Source organism: Apis mellifera, linkage group LG5, assembly GCF_003254395.2.
Source record: "Apis mellifera strain DH4 linkage group LG5, Amel_HAv3.1, whole genome shotgun sequence".
In the NCBI taxonomy this organism is placed as follows: domain Eukaryota; kingdom Metazoa; phylum Arthropoda; class Insecta; order Hymenoptera; family Apidae; genus Apis; species Apis mellifera.
This window is the reverse complement of record NC_037642.1, coordinates 4305601-4327635: the sequence shown is the minus strand read 5'-3', so window position 1 is coordinate 4327635 and position 22035 is coordinate 4305601. Positions and strand designations below refer to the sequence as shown.

Genomic DNA, 22035 nt, shown 5'->3' with positions numbered 1-22035 from the left:
TATGAGGATATTAAATATTAATATTGAATTTTGTTAAAAATTTAATAGTATTTTCTATTTCTAATAAAATCCTCATAAACTTTAATTTAAAACACGCTTGTTTAATTAAAATTACGCGCTATATCATACGTTTCATGTAAAGTTTATATTTTATGAAAAATATAATGTCTTTCATTTCGAAATAGAATTTGTTGCGCGAATTTCTGGAATAAATGAACTTCGTACATAAATTAACCAATAATTTACCATTCCATTAATTATCCAGAAAGGCTGCATTAAGTAATTATGAATACGTATTTGTACAAAATAAAGAAACTTTGTACATATATTAACCGATAATTTATAACTCGTTTCATCTAACTCGTAAAAAAAGTTTTCCAATACTTTGACACGAGATTCTTAAAATTTGCAATAATTTTAAAAATGTAATAATAAAATTCAGAGAACATAAAACGCGAAATCTAAAAGATAAATAAACCAACACGTTAATTCAATTCTTCAGTTTTTTTTCAAATGTTTAAAAGAATATATATATTTTTGAATCAATTAAATATTTCCCCTCCACAAAATTCCATCAACATCACTATATAAAATTTCACGTGTAATTTTCTATGGGAATCACCGATATTTCATAAATCGATTGACGAATTCCCCAATGAAGTAACTAATTGTAAGAGAAACAAAGTCAATTGTTGTTCCTGATTGATCCAATGAGCCAATGTGGGACACGATTGGTATCGAGCTATAGCAATCACAGTAGAGATTTGTTTAATGATTAGCTATTCCAATGAGTGGGTTTTCCTATTCAATATTAATCTGTTTGATATTGGTATGTTCAATCTATGGCTACTCACTGTTTGGTTACATGGGTATAGCGTCTCATTTATCATTACCAGTCTGAAAACGTTTATCGAGATCTCCATCGGTGAAATTTTCAATCGTAATCTTTTTAATATTTCATATATATATATAAAAGGAAGAAGAAGAAGAAGAAAAAAGAACGTAAATATTCTGAATTTTTCCCTTTTTACATCCTCTCTCCATGAATCATCATTATTAATTCCGTTTGCGTTTTAAGGCGAAGATATTCTGACAGTACAACCCTACAATTCCACACTTTAACGCGCCTTTACGTTTCATTGCCTCAGTTCCCTCCAATAAGAGAATCGTATATTTTGCATTACTACGTTTCATCATGAATATTTTAAAGTCAGATGTGTAACTTTACCTGCTCAGAATGAAACAATCGTGAAATCCTCGGATGAAGAATAATTCTGATAAGAAAAAGTCAAAGTTTCCTTAGTTTGTATTTTTTGTTTGTTTAATAAAAAAGAAAAAGAATTAAAAATGATTTCTAATATCGATAAATGAGTAGCAAGAAATATTTAAAAAACAATAATGAGGAACAACAAGAAATTTTGCAGCAAAATTTTTAAATCTTTATGAATGTACATAATAACGTATTTTAATATTTTCAAATTATCGCTCATAAAAGCTTTTTAAAATAACCAACATACTCTGAAATAAAATCATCATTCAAGGGGTTGAACCGAAGCGAAAAACACGTGAATATTAAAAAATTAATCTTCCCGATAGCAACGAATGCGATGAATTCTGGCATCTTGCTCTAACATTCCTAACACAAAATTCCTGAGCAGAGAAAGGAGAGGATCGTTTCAATGGAATAATAATTTCACGCAGAACGATTACCTATCTCCTCCCGCGTGTTCTAAAGAGTTGGGGAGCTGGAAGATTTATTTTAAACGAATGCAGACACCCCCGTTCCTTTGTGTCCGTATTGCACCAAGTTCCATAAATATTTCTTCGCACACCTCCGAATCATAATGTCATTGTAGTTCACGGGGGGTGCGCGCCCCCTTTGTCGATCCTCGTTTGATTCGAGGACAAGCACCGGGATGGAAGATTTCCGCGGTGTATTTGGGCGAAATTCAAAGGAGCCTCTTCTTGAGGAAAAGAAGGAGGAGAAGAAGGAGAAGGAAAAGGAGAAGAAGAAGGGAAGACATCGTTGGCTTTGAGAAATTGAAAAACTGTCACCACTTTTCGCTTTATTTTTTTCTTCACTCCTCTTCCATTCTCTCACTTTCTTCCTTCTTATTTTTTCGCGAAATTTACACACGAACCGGTCTCCATCGATCGATGCAAGTATCAAATCCACCATTAATCATTCAAGAGTAGGTCGCGTTCGAAATTACCTGCATCCTCTTGTGGCTGTTTAGTCACTGTCAATGCTACTTTGTCACCCTTTCATGTTTTCTGACACAAAAACTTTATTCCTTTACACGTGATTCTTTATTCTAGTTCAATTATTCCTCAGGGTGAATTTTACAATCCTCACTCTATTAATCTTTGTTAATAAGAATTGATACAACTTTGTTATGTTTGCTTTTATTGAAGATTTTTTTGCTATAAATTTTTAATTCAATTTTTCGATAAATTTCGTTGAAAAGATCACATGAAACATTTCTAAAAATCATGATATGTAATATTTAATTTCCCTTTTAAACTTGATAAAAAATTCACTTATATTTTTTTAAATATATCACACGCTTAAAACCAAAAATTTTGATTAAGATAAAATTCAGAACAAAAAGATTCCAATTTAAAAAATCAAAAACTTTAAATATAGATTGGAGGGATAATTCAATTTTATATCGCTTTTCAATAATTTTCGTCTCGTTTCAATATATCAAGAATATTCGAACGATTCATCGTCGTCATTGTCGTTCTCGTTTAATTGAAAAATATTTTACATTTTGCTCGTTCATTCACCACAATTTTATTTCCACAGCGTAATCCGTTGTATCATAATCAAGCAACTGGAACCATAATCAGTAATCAAAGCCTGGTACTGCAAAGCGTGACTCGCAGTAGAGCTGGGATATACACGTGTATTGGCAGCAATCAGGAAGGCGATGGAGAGAGCAATCCACTGAATCTGGACATCAAATGTGAGTATATTGGCTATTCATCTTGGTAGTTGCAGTTCTTTGGATGGAGAAATTGTATCGTGCTTGTTCGAATTTGGGATCTTTAATTCTCAATTGATAACCGTGATAATATTAAATTTTGAAATATTTTTTTTTTAACCTAGACTTTGCATTTAATTATATTTTGCTTCCTGTGTAATAAATACAAATTAAAATTTTTAAGATTTTTAATTTCTTTCAATAAGATCATTTAAACGAATTCGAAATATTAATGTATGTTAATTTATGCTCCCTTTGTCGCGATTATAAAATCACAATATACACCCTTCTTTTGCATGAAATAAATTATCACCTATTAATATTGTTCAATATTAATTATTCTCTCTGTATTTAAATAAGAATTATTTAGGATTATTACGCAAAAATATCGCGAAGGAATTCAAATGATATATAAACGATGCAATTTCTAATTTTAATTAAAAGTCAAATACATAGGCATAAATGAATAAAACGATTGTACAAAAAGGGCCGTTTTATCTTTGTCGCGTCTTTTTGCCGACGTCTCTCTTAAAAACGTCGCAATGTGATAATAAAGGAAGGATATTATGAAAGTCCTAATTTTTCAAAATTTTACAGGGAATACGTTTCTTGCAACTTTCTTTCATTAAAAGTTTGTACAGCGATGTTACGAGCAAAATATTACCGCGACTCGATCTTTCCAAAGAAATTAAATTAAACAGGGGGAAAAAAGTTACTTACAAAAAGATTACTCGTAGCAATATAAAAACCTAATCTTAAAGAATATATATTAAATATATTTATGTAATCTTTTTTCTTTAAACAATTTCAATCATGGAAATTAATTGTAAATAAAATCCATCCATGACAATTCTTCTTCAACGATTAACAACCATCAGAAATTATACCATGAAAAATTTAGAATTTAATGAATAATAAATCAAATATTTAGGGAATAAATATTTAAAAAGAAAAGACAGAATACGAAATACAATCCCTACAAATAAAATTCTATTACACAAATATTTGTCGGAATAAATGAGAATAAGAATCAAAGTGAAATTATCAAATAATACGCGCAATATTAATTCCCCCTTTAAATGGCAATCATCGAAATTAAAGTTACATTTAATAAACCACGCTTGCGCAATTCGCGATATCATCGAACACAATAGAATCTCGATAATCGCGCGATTACAAAAGATAACTGGAACGAGATTCAAAGAGCAAAGGAATGGGGCATGCATTTCGGTAATTCAATGGATCCCGGAATGTGGGTATAATCCCTGCTCATCGCAGAAATATTTAGAAAGTAAAGTACGTTTCTCTAACTTCTCTAGAGACGGTATTATGTACAACGAATGAAGAGATTGTTACGATTCCAGCTTTGCGAACTTATACTCGTTCGGCTAAAGAGAGAATTGGATTGTAAGATGAACAGGGAAAGGGAGGGAGGGGTGGTTGAGAGTGTAAAGGTGGTGCTGGCGTGGCCACTAAAAGCATTCAAGGAAACCGACTCGTAACAACGTGCTTTTACCACGTAATGAAACATTTAACGAGAGACGCGTATAAAGCTAAAACCCCCCAACGTCTATCACAGACGTCGTAACACAATGCAACGTTGTTCTGAAAGCAATATAACATTATTTTTGCGTTAACAAAGTCTGCCTCGGTTCCACTTCAATCCCCCGTTACTTTCGTTTTTTTTTTTTTTTCTTTTTTTTCTTCTTTTTCGACGAACAAAAACGGCGTAAATGAAACGCGCAATATAATTCCGCTTTATAGTATTATTTTTTTTTTGAAATTTGCAAAACTCCAAAAGGTTAATTTTGTTTTGGAAACTGATCTGACGAATGGAGATAGCGGAGGGATTTTTTTTTCATCGAATCTTTGTTGATTGAACTTCACGAAAGAAATAATGTGATTTCCCGTGTCGCAACGTGGAAGGAAAAGCAAGAAAGAAAGAAAGAAAGAAATCGTGATTTCGAGAAAACGGTACAGAAATATTAGACAATGGAAACGAGTAATACGATGAGACGAGGGACGAAGGCTGACACAAGGAAAAATGAAATTTCCACAAGTGAGAATAGACGGATTTCAAAATGTTCTCGAACGAGGGAAACGCTTTCAACGTCTCGATAATCTTCTAAAACTGGAATTTTAAAGGACATATGTCACGAGTGTAAAAATGCTAGTTGTAAAACGAAACTGAATTATAGAAAATTATCAAAATGAAGATACAACACGATGATACACGAATTTTACGAATTCTACTTCAATTTTGTATTCAATGTAAAAAAAACTTTAGGGAGAAATAACAAAAATGCTATCGAATAATTTCTTTTTTTCTTCTCGTTTCATCTCGAAAGAGAAATAAGAAATGAATAATCAGCCATCTTTAAGTTGAAATACGATTATCTTCGGAATAAGATATTTTAAAATTTCTGTGGCTGAGCAAAAAAAATAAAGATTACAGCAATTCTATCTAAACTATCGATTAAGTTAACCATGAATTTATTTTACAACGATTGGACGGTCAGACGTTTGAGAGAATTTTCCGTGTCGAACTTTTCGATGACACGACTCGCGAGAGGACACGAAAAATAGAAGAAAGTATACTTTCCCTGATTTCAACTACGTCGACTAAGATTTTATCACATCCACTCTCGGGGATCGAATCATGGCGGTCCAATCCAACGTCGATTCTGCTTTCAATTTACAGCACTCCAATTTCAAATTCTCTCCCCGGCGAAGAAACGTGGAAACTCTGCTGCTAGCTTGTCCATTCGGATACGAACTTCGAAGAAGAAAGTCAAGATACGTTTACCCTTATTTTATTCCCATTGACTTGGTGATTTTTTTCTTCGAGAATTTTTTTTTAATTCAAAAGCGACGAAGATTTACGTTACGTTTTTTTCAATTCGACGATTTCTAAGAATAATTTCAAAACTGGAATAATTTTACTGGGATTCTTCGAGCAAACTATCGATCTTGCTATCCATTTACAACGTTGGAAACGTTAAACTTTCTTAGCTCATAGAATGCAGAAAATTCGTCGAATTCCAACATCAAAGTTCGCGTTCCGCGAGAGAAAAGCCCAAGTATTTATCCTAATTTCGCTCATGCCAACTTCGGCATTGTCGTGTCCACTCCGTAAACCGAACCTTCTTGTCTTCATCCACCTTGAATTTACTTTAAACTTTCTTTATTCAAACTTTGCTTCATTCAAACCCCAACTTTACAGAATACGTTTCATCGAGTTCCAATTCTATTCATCTTCCACGTTCACTCATACGAATCGAACGAAATTTTAAAGTATTCAAATTCCAAAAATTCTTCACAATCTCATTAAACATCACACTCCTAAATCAATATAAACACAAACGAAACGGATCCAACAAAATATTCAAATTATCCAATCCACCCATTTTCATCCCATCAAATATTACACCATTGTTCTCGCATTCACACGTAAATTACACGAACCGCAAAATCTCACGACGCCTGTACCAAACTCCTCTCCCATTCTACTTCATCATGGGGACGCAGATCCTCCAACCCGGTTTCCGGGGGCTATCGGAAGGCCACGTGGCGCACACGATCCATCCCGTGCACACACACACACACACACACACACACACATATACGGATGCGCGCACGATTCGAATCTCATCAAACACCGCGGCAGCCGCCTTTAACTGCCTCAGACGGGCCGTTTAACCCGGCGGACATGGGACGGTGCACGGTTACACGGGGCATGGCCGGTGAATTCCGGCATGTGTCACACGGCGGCTCGTCGATGGGCTCGGCCGCAGTTGCAGGCGTGTACAACCCTGGCCAGAGCGCGGTCCAGCGCGGATTAGCCGCGGCAGTTTAACCGGCGTTAAGGCCATTACACACTGATTTGCCCTGGCGAGCATATGGACGCGCGAGGTGAGACCGACTGTCAGTCGATCGTAAGTTACAACAACGGGACTTGAGACACCGGATTACGGATGTAACGGTTGCGCGGGAACCGCAATGGAGGATGGAGGATGGATCGCGTGTGTGGATGATAAATTTATCGAGAAAGGCGAAGGAATGGATGTTTGATAATCTTTCATACGTTGGGAGGAATATTATTCTCGGAAGCGTAGCTTTTTAATTTCGAAAACGTTGTTTTCAATTTTGGGCGAAAGTTTAGGCGATGATATTAATTATGTTCGAATTTATCTGAATCGTTTGTGGAGATATTTCGATTAAAGTTTTAGATGCTTTGCTTTATCTAAATTTTCTTTTTTTTTTCCCCCTACAATTGTGTTACCAAGTGTTCCCCAGAAACTCGTAAAAACGTACGGAATAATTTAACTCCACTATGAGGAAATTATACAAATGAATTCGAGACCTTAAGACAGATTTTCATAAAGTTCGTACAATTTCAAGTTTTTTGTATGCGATAGCGTTCCTCGTAATTGCAGGAGAATTCATTAATACGAGGAATTTTCATTGTACGGAAATACATACGCGCAAAGCGGATAATTAAAATACAAGGATAATTAAAATGCGAGTATATAACTTTAAGTAGAATTACACAGCGAATGATCAGACACATGTTTCTAATCACACCTACTTCGTTCCTCTTTGTATCAATTGTTAATGAAATTACTTTACACGTGCAAAAATGTTAAATTATCATCTTACAATCTTTTGGCTACAATAAACGGAACAAGAATTGGACCATCTATAATTGATCGTATGAATGAACATATATCATATTTTCTATTGTATCATGTATCTCAAAAAAAGAAACATTCTTCCCAGACATTTCTGTCATGGAAGGACTCCTCAAACGATGCCCTATTCAACGAGACAGGAAGCATGAATCTGCAAGGCAAAGAAACAACGTTTCATAAGACAGACGCGTGGGCGGAACCACGTGTCAGTCTCCTGCACAGACATTAAGAGTCACGCTAAATCATTACGGCAGGTTTGGCGAGCGAATTTGCATAGGCGCCATATGTACACGCGCATGCACACACACGCGGGAAAACGTGGTGAGACGAATCGACCGATTCGGGAGTGGCACGTTCCAACCACCAACCCCTATCCCCTCCCCCTTTCAATTCTACAACCGGAATTCCAGGCGGACGATATGTTTTTTGATTAGATCGTATCAATTCCGCTCGCTAATTGTTACATTCAATTATAACACTGTGTAACGAACCCACGGACTTGTCCGTTCAGGGACAAAAGTTTTTATTGAAAGTTGCGCGAGAGAAAACATGGATTTACGAACCGTATTGGTTGGAAAAGTAAATGAGATCGAAACGAAATGAAGTGTAATTTATAATACGTCGTGAAAACGTACAAATATGGAATAAGAAAATATTACGTTGGATATTAAATTTTAGCTAATTTTAATTACAACAAATGCCAACAAATACATAAGACGAAAGAAATATTATATTTAATTTATCACGAGATAAATCTCTTGTAAATCCTATGTACAAATAGCAAGAGTTTCCTACTAGACTCATCAGTGGTGCCATCTATCAAGCTCGCGCCTTAAACTCCGAGATATTATAGATTACAGAGAAATAAGACGATGTATTTATTTCTGCGTGTAGCAACGTGCTAATACGAAAAATAATATTATTTTTCTTTTTCAACAAATACGAAAATATGACACGTTTACAATTATTTACAGAGACGCTCGATACCAAGAAAATGTTTACGTCATCGCCTAATCTAATTTAACTCGAATGCTCGTGATTTATAATGATATTCCATCCCGACAACACGATCCATATTTCTCATATTTGATTACAAACAATTATTAATCTCGCGCGAAATCTTCCACTTCGATACAATCGAAATTGATCCATAACTAGCCTTACAATTCGAACGGCATTCCCGCCATCTAAAACTTTCCACGAGCCACGTTAGATTAGCGTATTGCAAGCACAATTTGGAGGATCGTTTCCGGGCCTGAAGCGTTTCCTCGATTCGTTCGCGTTTCCTTTTCAACCGGGGTCACTTCTCTATCGCTTTGTACGTTTCGCCTAGTAATAATTTACATGCAAATGGAGCCCCGTAACGCAAGAGGGGGGGAGAACCTCCGAACCGAAGAGACAGGTTGAAGCGTGGAAAGGGCGTGTGGAGGAGGGGAGTTTTCGGGCTCCATTTATAGCGGTAACGAAGCTTAAGATTTCAATTCAGTTTTAGGACACATAATTATGCGCGGGCGGAAAAGGAAAGCTTTCTTCGACGTTCCCTCGGCGAGATCTTAAGCCGCTTAGTTGCCTGTAAAATGGCGGACTCGAGAGGGCCTTGGGTGCGCAATGATGGAACAAAGAAAAGCGCGGATTAAATGGAGTCGAGCGCTCGCAGTGACGTTCAGCTCGCGCTAGAAAAGGGATTATTAAATGGGGCATAATTGTTGGATAACCGGCTACCGTGGAATTTCGGCCAGTTCTACTGGTGGCACGACTCTTAAATCCGGTCATTTATTTATGCTCGCCGACCGGGAAAGAAGTTTTTCGGATTATTAAAAAAATTCTACGCGCAACGATACCGCCGCCCTTTTGAAAAGCCAACGCGGGTCAAGCGGATTGCCGCTCGTTGGAACAATGCCGATTGTTTCGTAGACTGGATGACCAAGTGGCTCGGTTTGTTTTTTCCCCTTTTTCCATTTCCCATAAATGTTCCCGAAAGTTTTCAACCGAATATTAATTGGTACAACTAGTTTTAAACTGGAAATTTTAAAATAAAAAATTAGAAATCGTTTAAATATAGATATGCCTTTCTTTCTTTGTGATTTCGTATCAAGTCTTACGTTGCGAACCGATTTGTCCAAATTTATATCCATATTTTGAAAAGTAAAATGAAAGAAAATCTCATTTTCGTTAAATTATTACTTTTGCGTTAATTGGAAAATTGTGATGATGAATTTCTTTTATATTTTTTCATATTAAAGTTGATGTATGTTAAAATCATCGGAGCGATTCATATTTCAGTATGAGTCAATCATTCATCCGCCTTGAGATATAACGTACACGATAATTTTTTTTTTTCTTTTTATTCAACATTCTTAATACGAAAAATATCTTTTATATTATTCATTTCTCTAAATTCATCTATTGTCGGGATGGAATATCATTTTAAATCACGAGTAAAGTGTCATTCATCTATAAATAATCTTACTATCTGAATTTAATTATCGAAATTAGTGAAAACATAAATTGAAAATCCCAATTCCAACAGAAATTATATTCTCTCGATAAGTGAAATTTCAATTCGAAAAATCCTTTTCTCCACAAATATTAATTTCCTTCTCATTCTTTCTAATCCCTACAATCGAATCAATGCGTAGAGAATAAAAAAAGAAGAAGAAGCCGGAAGCGATTTTCCGAGTACCGATGTTGCGCTGTCAATAAACGGAATCGTGGGTCGGATGTAGACGGAATGTGACGTTCTTTAAAAATTCACAGAGCCGCAATGCGTCGCGACGTCTAACACGATCACGTCGACGTCGTCGTAACGTCTTTAGACATCCAGACGGATCGATGTCCCCTCTGTTTCCGGATCAAGGAAAGTCCGAACTCACTGTCGTCATTCGATTTTCGTGTAATTGCATTTCTTTTTCCTCCCCCTTCCCCCTTCTTCGAGAGGCGAGGGATCCAAGTTGTCAGGGGACGACGACGTTTTTTATTACGAACGATACCGAAGGGCAACCACCTCGTCGTTTCCCGGCAAAATTTATTTCGAGGATAGATATATATTTCTCGGCGTATCGCGAATTAATAATCGAATGGATCACGCCGTTTGAAATCCCGAGCGCTAAACGTCCTCCCCATACGATACAGACCGTAATTTGAACGCAAACAGGCACTTCGTTAATGGGCTCAGCCGTCAAATAAACCGCTCCGTAATTACTTTTCTTCGAACTGTACTGTCGCCTGGATTGTCGGTGAGAATATTTAATTCGCAGCTGAGAATTGCGTCTGGATTTTGAATTAGATTTGTTAGATTCGAGTTTAAAGAAATTTACAGAATAATTTCAAAACGTTGATCACCTTCGGAAATTAAAAAACCAACTATCCAACCCTTCTCTCTCGTTTAAAATCTCTCTTACGACACCTCGTACAAATTTTTAAACATTTTAATATAATCCGTAATAAATGTTAAATATTCCATACATTTTTATCTTTCCCAAATCTAAAATTAATTATCGTAAGACATTTTATCTTTTCCCCAAAAAATCAAGCCCTGAACGAAACCCTTCCTCTCGATCCTCCATTTGACCCTCACATCCACGCGAATTCCAGTTCTCGAAAACCAATCTGCAGGCGAAACAGGCCCCCTTAAAAGAATTTGCACACACCGATGGAGGAAATACGATGTATTATGGTAATCGTGGTAGCTTCGAGAAAATACACGGGGGAGGAGGGGAAGGTACGAATTCAATGATCCTCTCGGCCCAATTTCGTCGTCCTCGGTTCATGGCCGCGCTACACGTGTTCGCGTATACACATGGCTCGAGCACACCACCCTCTTCTACCACACCCTCCCTTCCCCTCACGAATTCCGCGCACGTACGTACTTTCGCGTAGTTTGTACCTTTGCGCGTCGATTAAACTCTACCCTCCAATCTCCCCCCCTTTTACAACGGCGTATCTCCGCGTCGTTACACGCGTCTCTGTGCGCGAGATACCGAAAGGCGGCTCTCTCTTCCGGCTAATTGCCACTAATTCCGCTCAAACCACTTCGACCCCTCTTGTTGATACCGACTTACTACTCTCTCGTTTCTTGCCTGTTTCACCCCCTTAGCCACGTTGAGTTTGCTTTCCACGTTGACGCGGTCTAGGGTTATCTGGAAGAGGGTAGAGTATCAGTTGGGTTGATCGGTGTGTTTGGAAATGCAAATTCAGATGATTCTACGATACGATAAAACTGTATGATCGCGTTTTTATTCCAGAATTATTCTCGAAAGAAGAAGAATTTTGTTTTTTGAATCTTGTTATTTATTTGAGAATAATAGAGAGAATATTGGAATTACTTTTTGCTCGAGGATCAAATTCGTGATGATTAATTGCTCGACTTTTATCGTTAAATTTCATTAGGGGCGCGAAAGTGTACTTATTCGCGGCTTAGAAGATGTATTAATGTACATACACAGTGTAACGCAGGCGATACTGTTGAGAGTTGAGAGTGCTGGTAGAGATCCTTATGGTAATGAGTGTAGATAAGCTACCACGAGAACCCATAACCGCAGTTATGTCAATAATGTTAACAGTATGAGATTACGGAGGAAATACTTTTGGTAATTGTTTGATTGATGTTCCGTACGTTAATATTTTTGATAATTTTCATATCCATTTAAAGTATATAGCAATCCGTATCGTTCATAACCGGTAAAGAAAAGTTATCGAAGCAACAGAATGTAGTTCAATATATTTCCTATCGAAGTTCCCTTTCTCGATTCGCGTATCAATATAAATAATTCCAAATTTATTTCAGCGCCAAGATCCATAATACATCCACCAAAGACGATAACACGATTACAGAGCTACTTTCGAAAGCACCATCGTCGTACTAATACCACCCCTCTCGCATGGTCTTTGATCTTCGGTCGAGCCTTATACAATTTCAATTACACGCCCTTATAAAATTATAGCCTCTTTGAATCAGATTTCAAATCATCAGTGGAACCATTCTCGATGGACAAATTTAAAATATATATATATATATATATAATCTTTTCACTCGTTTTAAAAAAGAAAACTTTTTGAAAAATATAATCCCAAAGAAACTCCTTCATCCTAAGAAATTCAATTAAACTCTACGCTCTGAAGAATATTCCCGATTAATAACGAATAATGACTTTAAAAAGAACGCTATATTTTTTTTTTCATTACACGAAAATCTTTCGAAGATTGATAAGAATTCTTCGCGAAGTCGTTAGCGCAACAATTCGAAAATTAATTGTCCCTTTGATCGTCGAAGCGGTATATAAGTGGTTCCATTCAAGTTATTCGATAGCCAAACGATAATCGATCAAAGATCCCATAAAAGACCGGAAACGTGTCGGGATGATTAACATTTTCAATGGTTCGCCTACAGGAATGCTTCAACTTATCGGCGGGTTAGCGTATACGCAGATATCGGACGGATGCTTGTGACTCGAGATGATACATGAACATCGATACACCGGCCGTTGCTAATCAGTTACACTAATTAACCATGTTAATGGATATTGCAAAGCGTCTCGAGCAAAAGCGGGAAGGGAGAATAACGCGCATCGATCGATTCTTCGCTTCGAGGAGTTTTGGCTTCATCAATTTTGTTCGATTAGGACTTTCTTAATGCATCACGTTGAACAAACTGATTCAAACGATGGATTTTGTGAATATTGATAAATGTACCGAGAGAAGAATATATCGGAGAAAAATCTATTATAAATACTTGAATTTTTATGCATTTCTTTTTTTTTCTGATATTTAAAATATCGAAATAATTATTCAATAGGATAAATTATAATTGGAATGAAATAAAGATCTGTATCTATTAAAATGTAAGAGATAAAATCTTCGTTGTTATTTAAATACCTTTATTGAAAAATTGTTTAAAGTATTATATATTTTGAGAAATTGTATTAGAAAAGAAAAGAAATGCATAATAAATCCGAGAACGTATTAAAAGATAATTTTCCCATGTATCATTTTATGCACGTTTAAATTTATAAATGATATCGCGTGTTTTCGTAATTGTAAAAACTTACGACCACTTAATTTGTTGATTATGCAGATTGGACACGACTGAACATAATTCTGTTTGCGACAGTACAGTAATCTATTATCTACAGTCTCGTCGGATGACTAACAATCTGTTATTAAATCCACTCGACTAATAAGTTTGCCAAAGCGTTTATTCTACCGGAAATATCGTTTATCATCACGTATTTCCGTTTCGGAGTTTAAACTTGGAACGAAATCTTGGCTTACATATGTTGCTATTAAAAGCACGGATTTTACTCTTCTCCCTGAATTAGCTCAATTAAATATTCTCGCCCTATTAACACTCTCGCTCCTGTTCCTTAAAAGAAAGAGGCTCAAGAGAACAAGGACTTACATACTCTTATGAAAATATAATTAAAAATCTTATTAATATTTGACACGGTTCGATGAGAAACCCGAGATAAATTATTTCTGAAATTATTTCATCTGTCTTATACGAATATTGTATTGTATTGTATTAAAAGAATTATTAATAAAAAAAACTTGAATTATTCAATTTGAAAAAAGAAAATTATTAAAGATTTAACAACGAAAAACTTTTTCCGTATTATTTAATGAATAATTTGATTAATAATACGTAGAAGAAATTCAAAGAAATTTCTTTAAAAGTATTCTTTAAAAGAATTCTCATCTCGAAATTGTTCTTTGGAATAACTTGCTTAAAAAATTCTCTCTGATCTCCCTTACTTTACTACTTCCGTTATCACGCTTTTTAAAACATTCACTTTTGCACATTTTCATACAGATACATTCGAATATTGGAACGTTTATTGTTAGAATTCTGTCTTCAAACATCGCAATTATTCTCCCTCTTCTGATAAATTCTCTTTTATAAATATTGCATATCATCTAATATCATAATTCATTTACTAAATCTATATTCTCTTCCCATTATCACATATTCTATACTATATCTAATGTTAGAATATCAATTTTCAAATCTTTTAATAAACATTCTCTCATATTTAAATATATTTAACTATAATTTTAACAAATAATATTTTATTCTATCATGTCTACATCTAAACATATCAATCTATTTTTTGACAAAACAATAAATTTATTCTAAAAACATAAAAAAAAGAATCCTAATTCTAAGAATCTAAGATTTAAAAACACTATGAAAATTAAATTCTCTTTGCAAGTTTCATTTTTAACAAACATACTACTAAAATCATCCCCTTAACATCTCCATAAAATCATAAATCAAGTATCCTATCGATCTCTACTGACATTGAAACAATAAATTCCTGTCAAAAACACAAAAGAATAATAAGAATCACATAATGTATATCTATCTACATATTTTGACAGATTTCTTTTCACATTTTTCTGTATTATTAAGTTTCAAAGAGTTATTATTTCTCTATTCCATGACATTTTATTCCTCTACTTCCATTTTTCTAGAACCGAGTTAAGATGGAATTGATTTCTAATGTATTGTCATGGACACATTTACGACGAATTCACGGCAACTAGAATTCCTATCGATCCTTCCATTGACAATAACAAATTAATGTCTGTCCATTAAGCATTAATGACGCATTGCCTATGGCCTTGGTACGTGCCAAGTGTCTCCGCTAACTATTATGGCGATTTATGTTGCCCGAATGCATAATTCTGTCCCCGTTTAGAATAATTATTGCTAAAGGATGGACCAAGTTTTGTCATGCGATTGCTTTATAATTCTCCCCCTAGTTAAGAAGTTCTGAAATTTTCTTGGAAGAATTTTTCTGAATAATGATTACGACGATATGAAAGATAGACAAGAGAAAGATAGATATACAAAGTTATTAAAAGAAAGAATTAAAAAATGATTTAAAAAATGTTTCTGATACACGCGAATGGAAATATTTGTAAAAAAAATATTTTCTTTCGATTAAAAAGAACGTGAACGTTTTAACTTGATCATTTAATATTTCAAAAGCTTTTTCAGAATTCCAAAGATGCTAAAAAGTTTTTCTTTGCAAGATATCTTTCAAGATATAAGACGAAACTATTTAACTTCCTTGACACTTCGATTCCGTAATATATCAAAGATGAAATCAGTTTGATGATCCATCAGTTCCATCTTTCTCTTTCACTCTCTCTTCCTCTGTATTCTAATGGCGTATAAATTTTACCATATCACTAAAATATAACTAGAATCGATAATAATTCGTCGTAAAAAATAAAACACAACTAACAACCATCTATTCTGAGATTATCTCCTTCATCTATCTAACCAATCCTCGAAGATCGATCGTTCGAACAGTTTCCACAATTGACATTCAGCTACAACGATGTCCACGGAGAGAAGATACCATGGATAATCTGACAAAAGATCCCATGTGATCTCAACTTCGAGATGGAAGACTCTCTTTCGACTGAAATTCAATAATACTTTGTACTTAGAAACGAAAAATGAGAACGTATAGAGATCGTACACATCAAGCTAAAAGAGGGATAGAATTAGAAGAATGATACGGACAAAGGGGCTGACTTTTCATCGATTAGATCACTTAGGAAATTCTATTCGATATTCGCCTAGAAAAGAAAAGTTAATTATTAAAACTTAACGTTTTATTTCACGAACAAATGATTGCATTTGAATGATATTTTTGTGTATACCTAAAAAATAAATAGCTTTTCGACTATATACCACGAAAATTTAATATATATATACATATTGCCATGAAATCTAATGCTTCTGCTGCTACTACCTTGCGGTTAACAAGGATTTGGAAATGACGTACGAACATCGATTGTATCATTAATGCTTAATCATGGATAATGTTCGATAATCGTGTTACCTTTGTCGAATATCAGAGAAGAGAGAGATAGAGAGCGAAGAAGATAGTACTCGATCACTCATCTTCAAACTCGTGGATCAAAAGCATGGATCAACTTGCCTTCCACCGTTCAAAGAGACTAAAGCTAAGTTCCAAGGAAATTTCGAGACGAACAAAGTCATCGATGCGGATCATCGATCCTCCTCAAACAGAAATATTAATAATTCGTTAATACTAAATTTCCTTTCACACATTTTCCTCCCTTTTTTTTCCAAAACAAGAAGAATTAAATCTAAGCAATAATTTCCGGAAAAAAAAATATATTTCATCCTCGAGTTGCAAAATTAAAATCTCACGAATACGATACAATATACATTTGCCTAGGCCTCCAATGTAATCGCACGATTTTTATTTATTTTTTTTTCCAGTCGCCCCAGTTTGTCACCACGGTCAGATAAAGGTATTCGGTGTGGCGCGGCAGGAAACCGCGAGGATACCGTGCGAGCTCGAGGCAAATCCACCGGAAGTAACGTTTACGTGGAAGTTCAATAACACAATGGAGACGATCGACATACCTCAAGCACAAGTCATCAGCGAGCGAACACGTTCCACGGCCTCTTACACACCAATGACCGAGTTAGACTATGGCACTCTGCTTTGTTGGGGTACAAATGAGCAGGGAACGCAACTTGAACCCTGTGTCTATCACATTGTCCCAGCTGGTAAGTGTCTTTTATATCGACACACTTAAATTTCTATTGTTCTATCAATACACACGAATATATACAGAACTTCGTTTCTCCTTTTCGATAAAAAAGAAATTTGTAAATCTAATTTATTCATCTGTGACAAAATGAATTATTTTTCTATGCCTCCCTCTAATAATATTCACAAGTTAAATAAAATCTAGCGTCAAATGCAATAATCCAATTGGAATGAAGAAATCATTGAAAATCAAATCCTCGATACATTTTCCTTTTCTCGAAAAGAATATTGTTTGGCATCGAAGGAAATCTCGATTTCAAAGAATTATTCGTGTTAAAACAATTGGAAAGAATCGAGCAACAGGAAATGATTTTTCGCTCTACGTTAAAACATTCATTTTTAATGAGTATTTCAAAGTATCCTTGTGCTTCTTCGGATAATCCTTTAATCCAAGGGAAATTCGCATTATCTTAAGAGCAATGCGCGAGAGAAGACCGTTAAAAATTGTCCATCCCCTAACAAGATAGTTGAAAACTGGCTCGAAGTCACGAGACGCTATAGCTTTATGGAAAAACTTCGTTTTTAATTATGTAACAATCCGTGGAAACCGAGGAAATTAAGATTTTAAGTGTAAATATAAATCGCCAGGATTTACAAGGGCGGAGGGGAGTGAGAAGTGGCGAGTGGAGGGTTGGCCGTTCTCGAGTAATCCGGGGAAAAGTGTCTCCCATGGGATGGTTGATAGACGTAAATTAGATTTAAAAAGTTTCCTCATTATGCAGATTAGAAACAACGACGGACGCCTCCGAATGTCCGTTTTCTTTACGATGATCCACGTTCTTTTTTTTCCCTTTTTTTTTGCGATCTCTTATCGACTGAAAAAACTCATGTTAGTATTCGAACGAATTGCAGAATTGGATATTCTTGTTTGAAATCGTATCGTTTAGATAAATTCAATTTCGAGGATTGTTTGCTTTTATCGGTAAATGGTAAATCTTTGAAGCTAGGATCGAATAGTTTTTTAAATCGATGCTTTCATATCACGTTTTATTTTTATTCGGTAATCTATTTAATTTCCTATTGAAAGAAAGAATATTTAAATACTTGTCCATCTTATATAAATATCGAAACGAATATTAAAAACTGATATTTGAAATTATCGAGAGAAGAAATAAAAAGTACCTTTTAAATATTTTATGTTAACTCGCACGGATGTATCGATTTTATTAAAAAAATTTCACACGTCGAATAAAAATAAAACTGCAGCGTATATATTTATCAAAAATAAAATAATTCTCACGAGGATTTCGTTCGTTTCCAAACAAAATAATATCCAACAGAAACTATAATTATTCTCTCAACTACTAAATTTCACTGAATATTTCTCATAAAGAAATAACACGAATTCTCGGCAATTCTTCGAACGACATTTCACGTTGAAAACATCCAACGAAAATTCTCCAACGAATAGTATGACGTATGGGGGACGAGTATCCGAGAGATACGACATCGTGGGACGAAACGCGTCACTACGTGATGAACGCATTTTAGTACCAGTGGAAGACACTAAACCGCGCGAACGAAGCAATAAAAAGCGCTATTAAACAGGGCATTGCATAAAATGGAATCGTCCAGTTTCGGGAACTCGCCACTATTTCCGAAAATCTAAACTGAACTTGTATCTGTTGATTAAAGAGAGCAGTAGAAACAACTATCGTTTGCGAGGCAGCAAGTTCCACATCGATTCGTACGTGAACGGGTAGACGTTCGAAGGGTAGGTAGGGTTGTTCTCCCCGTCCTTTCAGTATTCCGTTCTCGTCTGGAGAGGACAGACGTTTGTCGTGATAGTTTGCCTAACTTCGAGTCGCTTCATCTCTTCGCCCGACGCAATCACGGGTCAGCTATGGGGAGCTACGTTTCCAACCTTGCTTGAAGTAACGCTATTGAAGAATAGAGATAGCTTTATTACGTTTCTTCTCGAGCAGAGAAATGGAAAGTCGGCGTAAACAAGTATATTGGGGAGGAAACGTGATGCATAATTTAAACCGTGGACGCGATTTAGGATCGAGATAAAATTATGTTTGTGAATCTCTGAATCGTTTTACAACTCGAATGATATCGATATAACTTTTCGATATTTGTGTGATTCAATTTCCACTGTGATGTTTTGATTGTTTAATCAAAGTATATTAGATCTATCTGTCAAATTCACTGAATTAGAAGTAAGAATATATAATATTAAACTTCACGATGATGAAACATCACTGTACACAATATCAAAAATATTATTGATCATTCAATACCAATTAAACTTCGATGATTCACCAAAAAGGATAGACATCTTGAATTTTCACTCTTTACTATATTATTCTTTACTCATTATTCTGTTATTTCCAACTTCATTAAATATTTCTCTCGCCAAAATCTCTTTCATCTAGAACCAAAACTCCGCAAAATGATCTCCACTCCATAAAACATACAATACACTTCCGGTCAACGTAAGCTGTCGAAACTCACATTATTCGACTTCGCAGGTCACCCGGACACACCGCGCAATTGCTCTCTTTTGAACCAGACAATAGACTCGCTGTACGTGGAGTGCATCGAGGGGTTCGACGGTGGTCTGCCGCAGAAGTTCACGATACAGGTGGACCGCGAGTCGGGAACAAGCAGCACATCCTCGAAACCGAGCACCACGGTTTACAATCAAACGAGCAAAGTGGCATCGTTCTCGGTCGGAAATCTCGAGCCGGGGACCACCTACGACGTCCACATATACGCGAGCAACAGCAAAGGTCGAAGCGAGACCGTCCACTTCCGTGCAACCACCCTGAATCTGCCCGAAAGGCGAACAGGTGAGTTTTCAATCCACGAATTTCAATCCAATAATAACGAAGAATATCGAAGAATAAACGAGCAAGCCCACTTCTTATCTCGCATCTCGAGTCGATCTGAACCGTTCGGATTTGGCAATCGTTGGCACACTGTTACGAGCACTGTCTGCTACGCTGCACGGGCCTTGCATCGTAGAGCTCACGCGATTATCTGTATTTCTTCTTCCCATTCTTCTTTACTCGTTCACCCTCTTTCTCACTCTTTCTTCTGTGTCACACCACAACCTCGAATACACCTCGCGCGGTGTATCTCACTCTCGTTCACTTCCTGTTCTCAACATTGATCACACCACCACAACACCAATCTCATCGATCTCCTGTTCTCACAAGCTACGTGTACCACCACCACTTCGCTCAGACCTTCGAGAACACCTCGGTTTAGAGATCCGTTTACTTACGATCCAACGGGCAAGAAACGAGCGAACGCTGCAACACACGTGTCGATAAGTTTTCCGTGAACCGACTTTATATCCTGGTTCCTTTTTGAATCGGGGGAACGATCACGTTGGGAAAGAATTTCGACGGTTAATCGACGAAGAGATCTCGCGTCGATCCGTTTGTGAATTGTCACATGTTTGTGAAATTAGAGATTATTGTGGTCTTCGAATTTTGCATATATCATTGTTCGTTTTCGAAGACTATTTTTAAAATTTTCAATAGATTTAGATAACTTTGAAAATATAGATATACACTGTACACTCTTAAAGTTATTAATTTCTCGATCAATCTCGAGCAGGGATCTTATTTTTCTGTTCACGTTTCATTAACGTCATCCTTTTGATTGATATCTATCACTGAACAAATATATATATAAAAATGAAATAATATTTAAGTTAGAAAAATATAAACAGTAACTTAATCGTTCATCTTATTTCAGCTCATCGTTCAATGTAAAACAGAAAGCTTATATTCATACATACTACACTATGTCATTACACCTACATCATTTCATCTCGTTTCAGCTCATGAAATAGATATCCTCACAACTGTTACACTATATTCCAACACCCACATCTCGTTTCATCTCATTAAATGAACCCTACATCATTATCATATTTTAACGAGTAAAAACAGATTAAGAGCAATATCTTGAAAAGACATTAAAACAACTATCACTTAAATTTTACATCAAATGCGTTAGAATAATTATTTACGAAAAAAAAAAGTCCTCCTTATATCCTTATATTTTCACCATTGTAATTGTCATATTTTATCGTATATTATTTTTAAGCTCTCATTCTTCATAATATCAAGTATCTACTATATATATATATATATATATATATATATATATATGTATCCACGGTTTCAAGTATCCAAGGGATGGGTTTGGAACTCATCCCTTGCGGATATAAGGTTCTCACAATATATCACTGTGGAAAATGATGCTGTATCGCGTTGTAAACCATACTTTTCCCTAAGTGCCCGCGATGAAGATAGTTCCATTACCGTGATTGAACTGTCGTTTTACAAGGGAAAAAAAATGACAGTTCCCGTCGCGACACCGCCACGCTGCAGCGTTTACTCGGCCACTCCGTATCGTAGACGCGCGATTAAGCGCTTGACACCGATAGTTTCGATCCTCGATCACCACCAGTCGAGCTAAATCTACGGACTTCCGGTCCCTGTCCAACTCGATTATCGTCCCCCTGCGCCCCGTGATCCACGTCTCCTCAAGTATGATCGTACAGAATCGAGAAATGTATCTCTAACGCGATAGCAACAACGATGGAAGTTATAAGTATTTTCTCGATTTAATTTTTTTTTTTCTTTTTCTCATCTTTTATTGTTTGCTAGCATAACGAAACGATAAGAATAGAAATTAATCGCCATATAATTGATTTATTGGGATAATTAATTGACGGTGATGAATATAATTAATGGCTCGATTATCGTAATTAACTTTATGGCGTTCGTTTACGAA

At 35.7% G+C, this 22035-nt stretch overlaps 1 protein-coding gene across 4 annotated transcripts in view; it reads left to right on the top strand.

Moving 5' to 3' along the window:
• LOC408824 (immunoglobulin-like and fibronectin type III domain containing 14) overlaps window positions 1–22035 on the top strand; it is a 416641-nt gene that overhangs the window by 381659 nt on the left and 12947 nt on the right. For all 4 annotated transcript variants that reach the window (XM_026440920.1, XM_026440919.1, XM_026440918.1 and 1 more), the window contains 3 exons: window positions 2810–2969; window positions 16941–17234; window positions 19752–20072. In XM_026440920.1, coding sequence (XP_026296705.1) covers window positions 2810–2969; window positions 16941–17234; window positions 19752–20072 — 775 coding nt within the window. The remainder of the gene's footprint in view (window positions 1–2809; window positions 2970–16940; window positions 17235–19751; window positions 20073–22035) is intronic.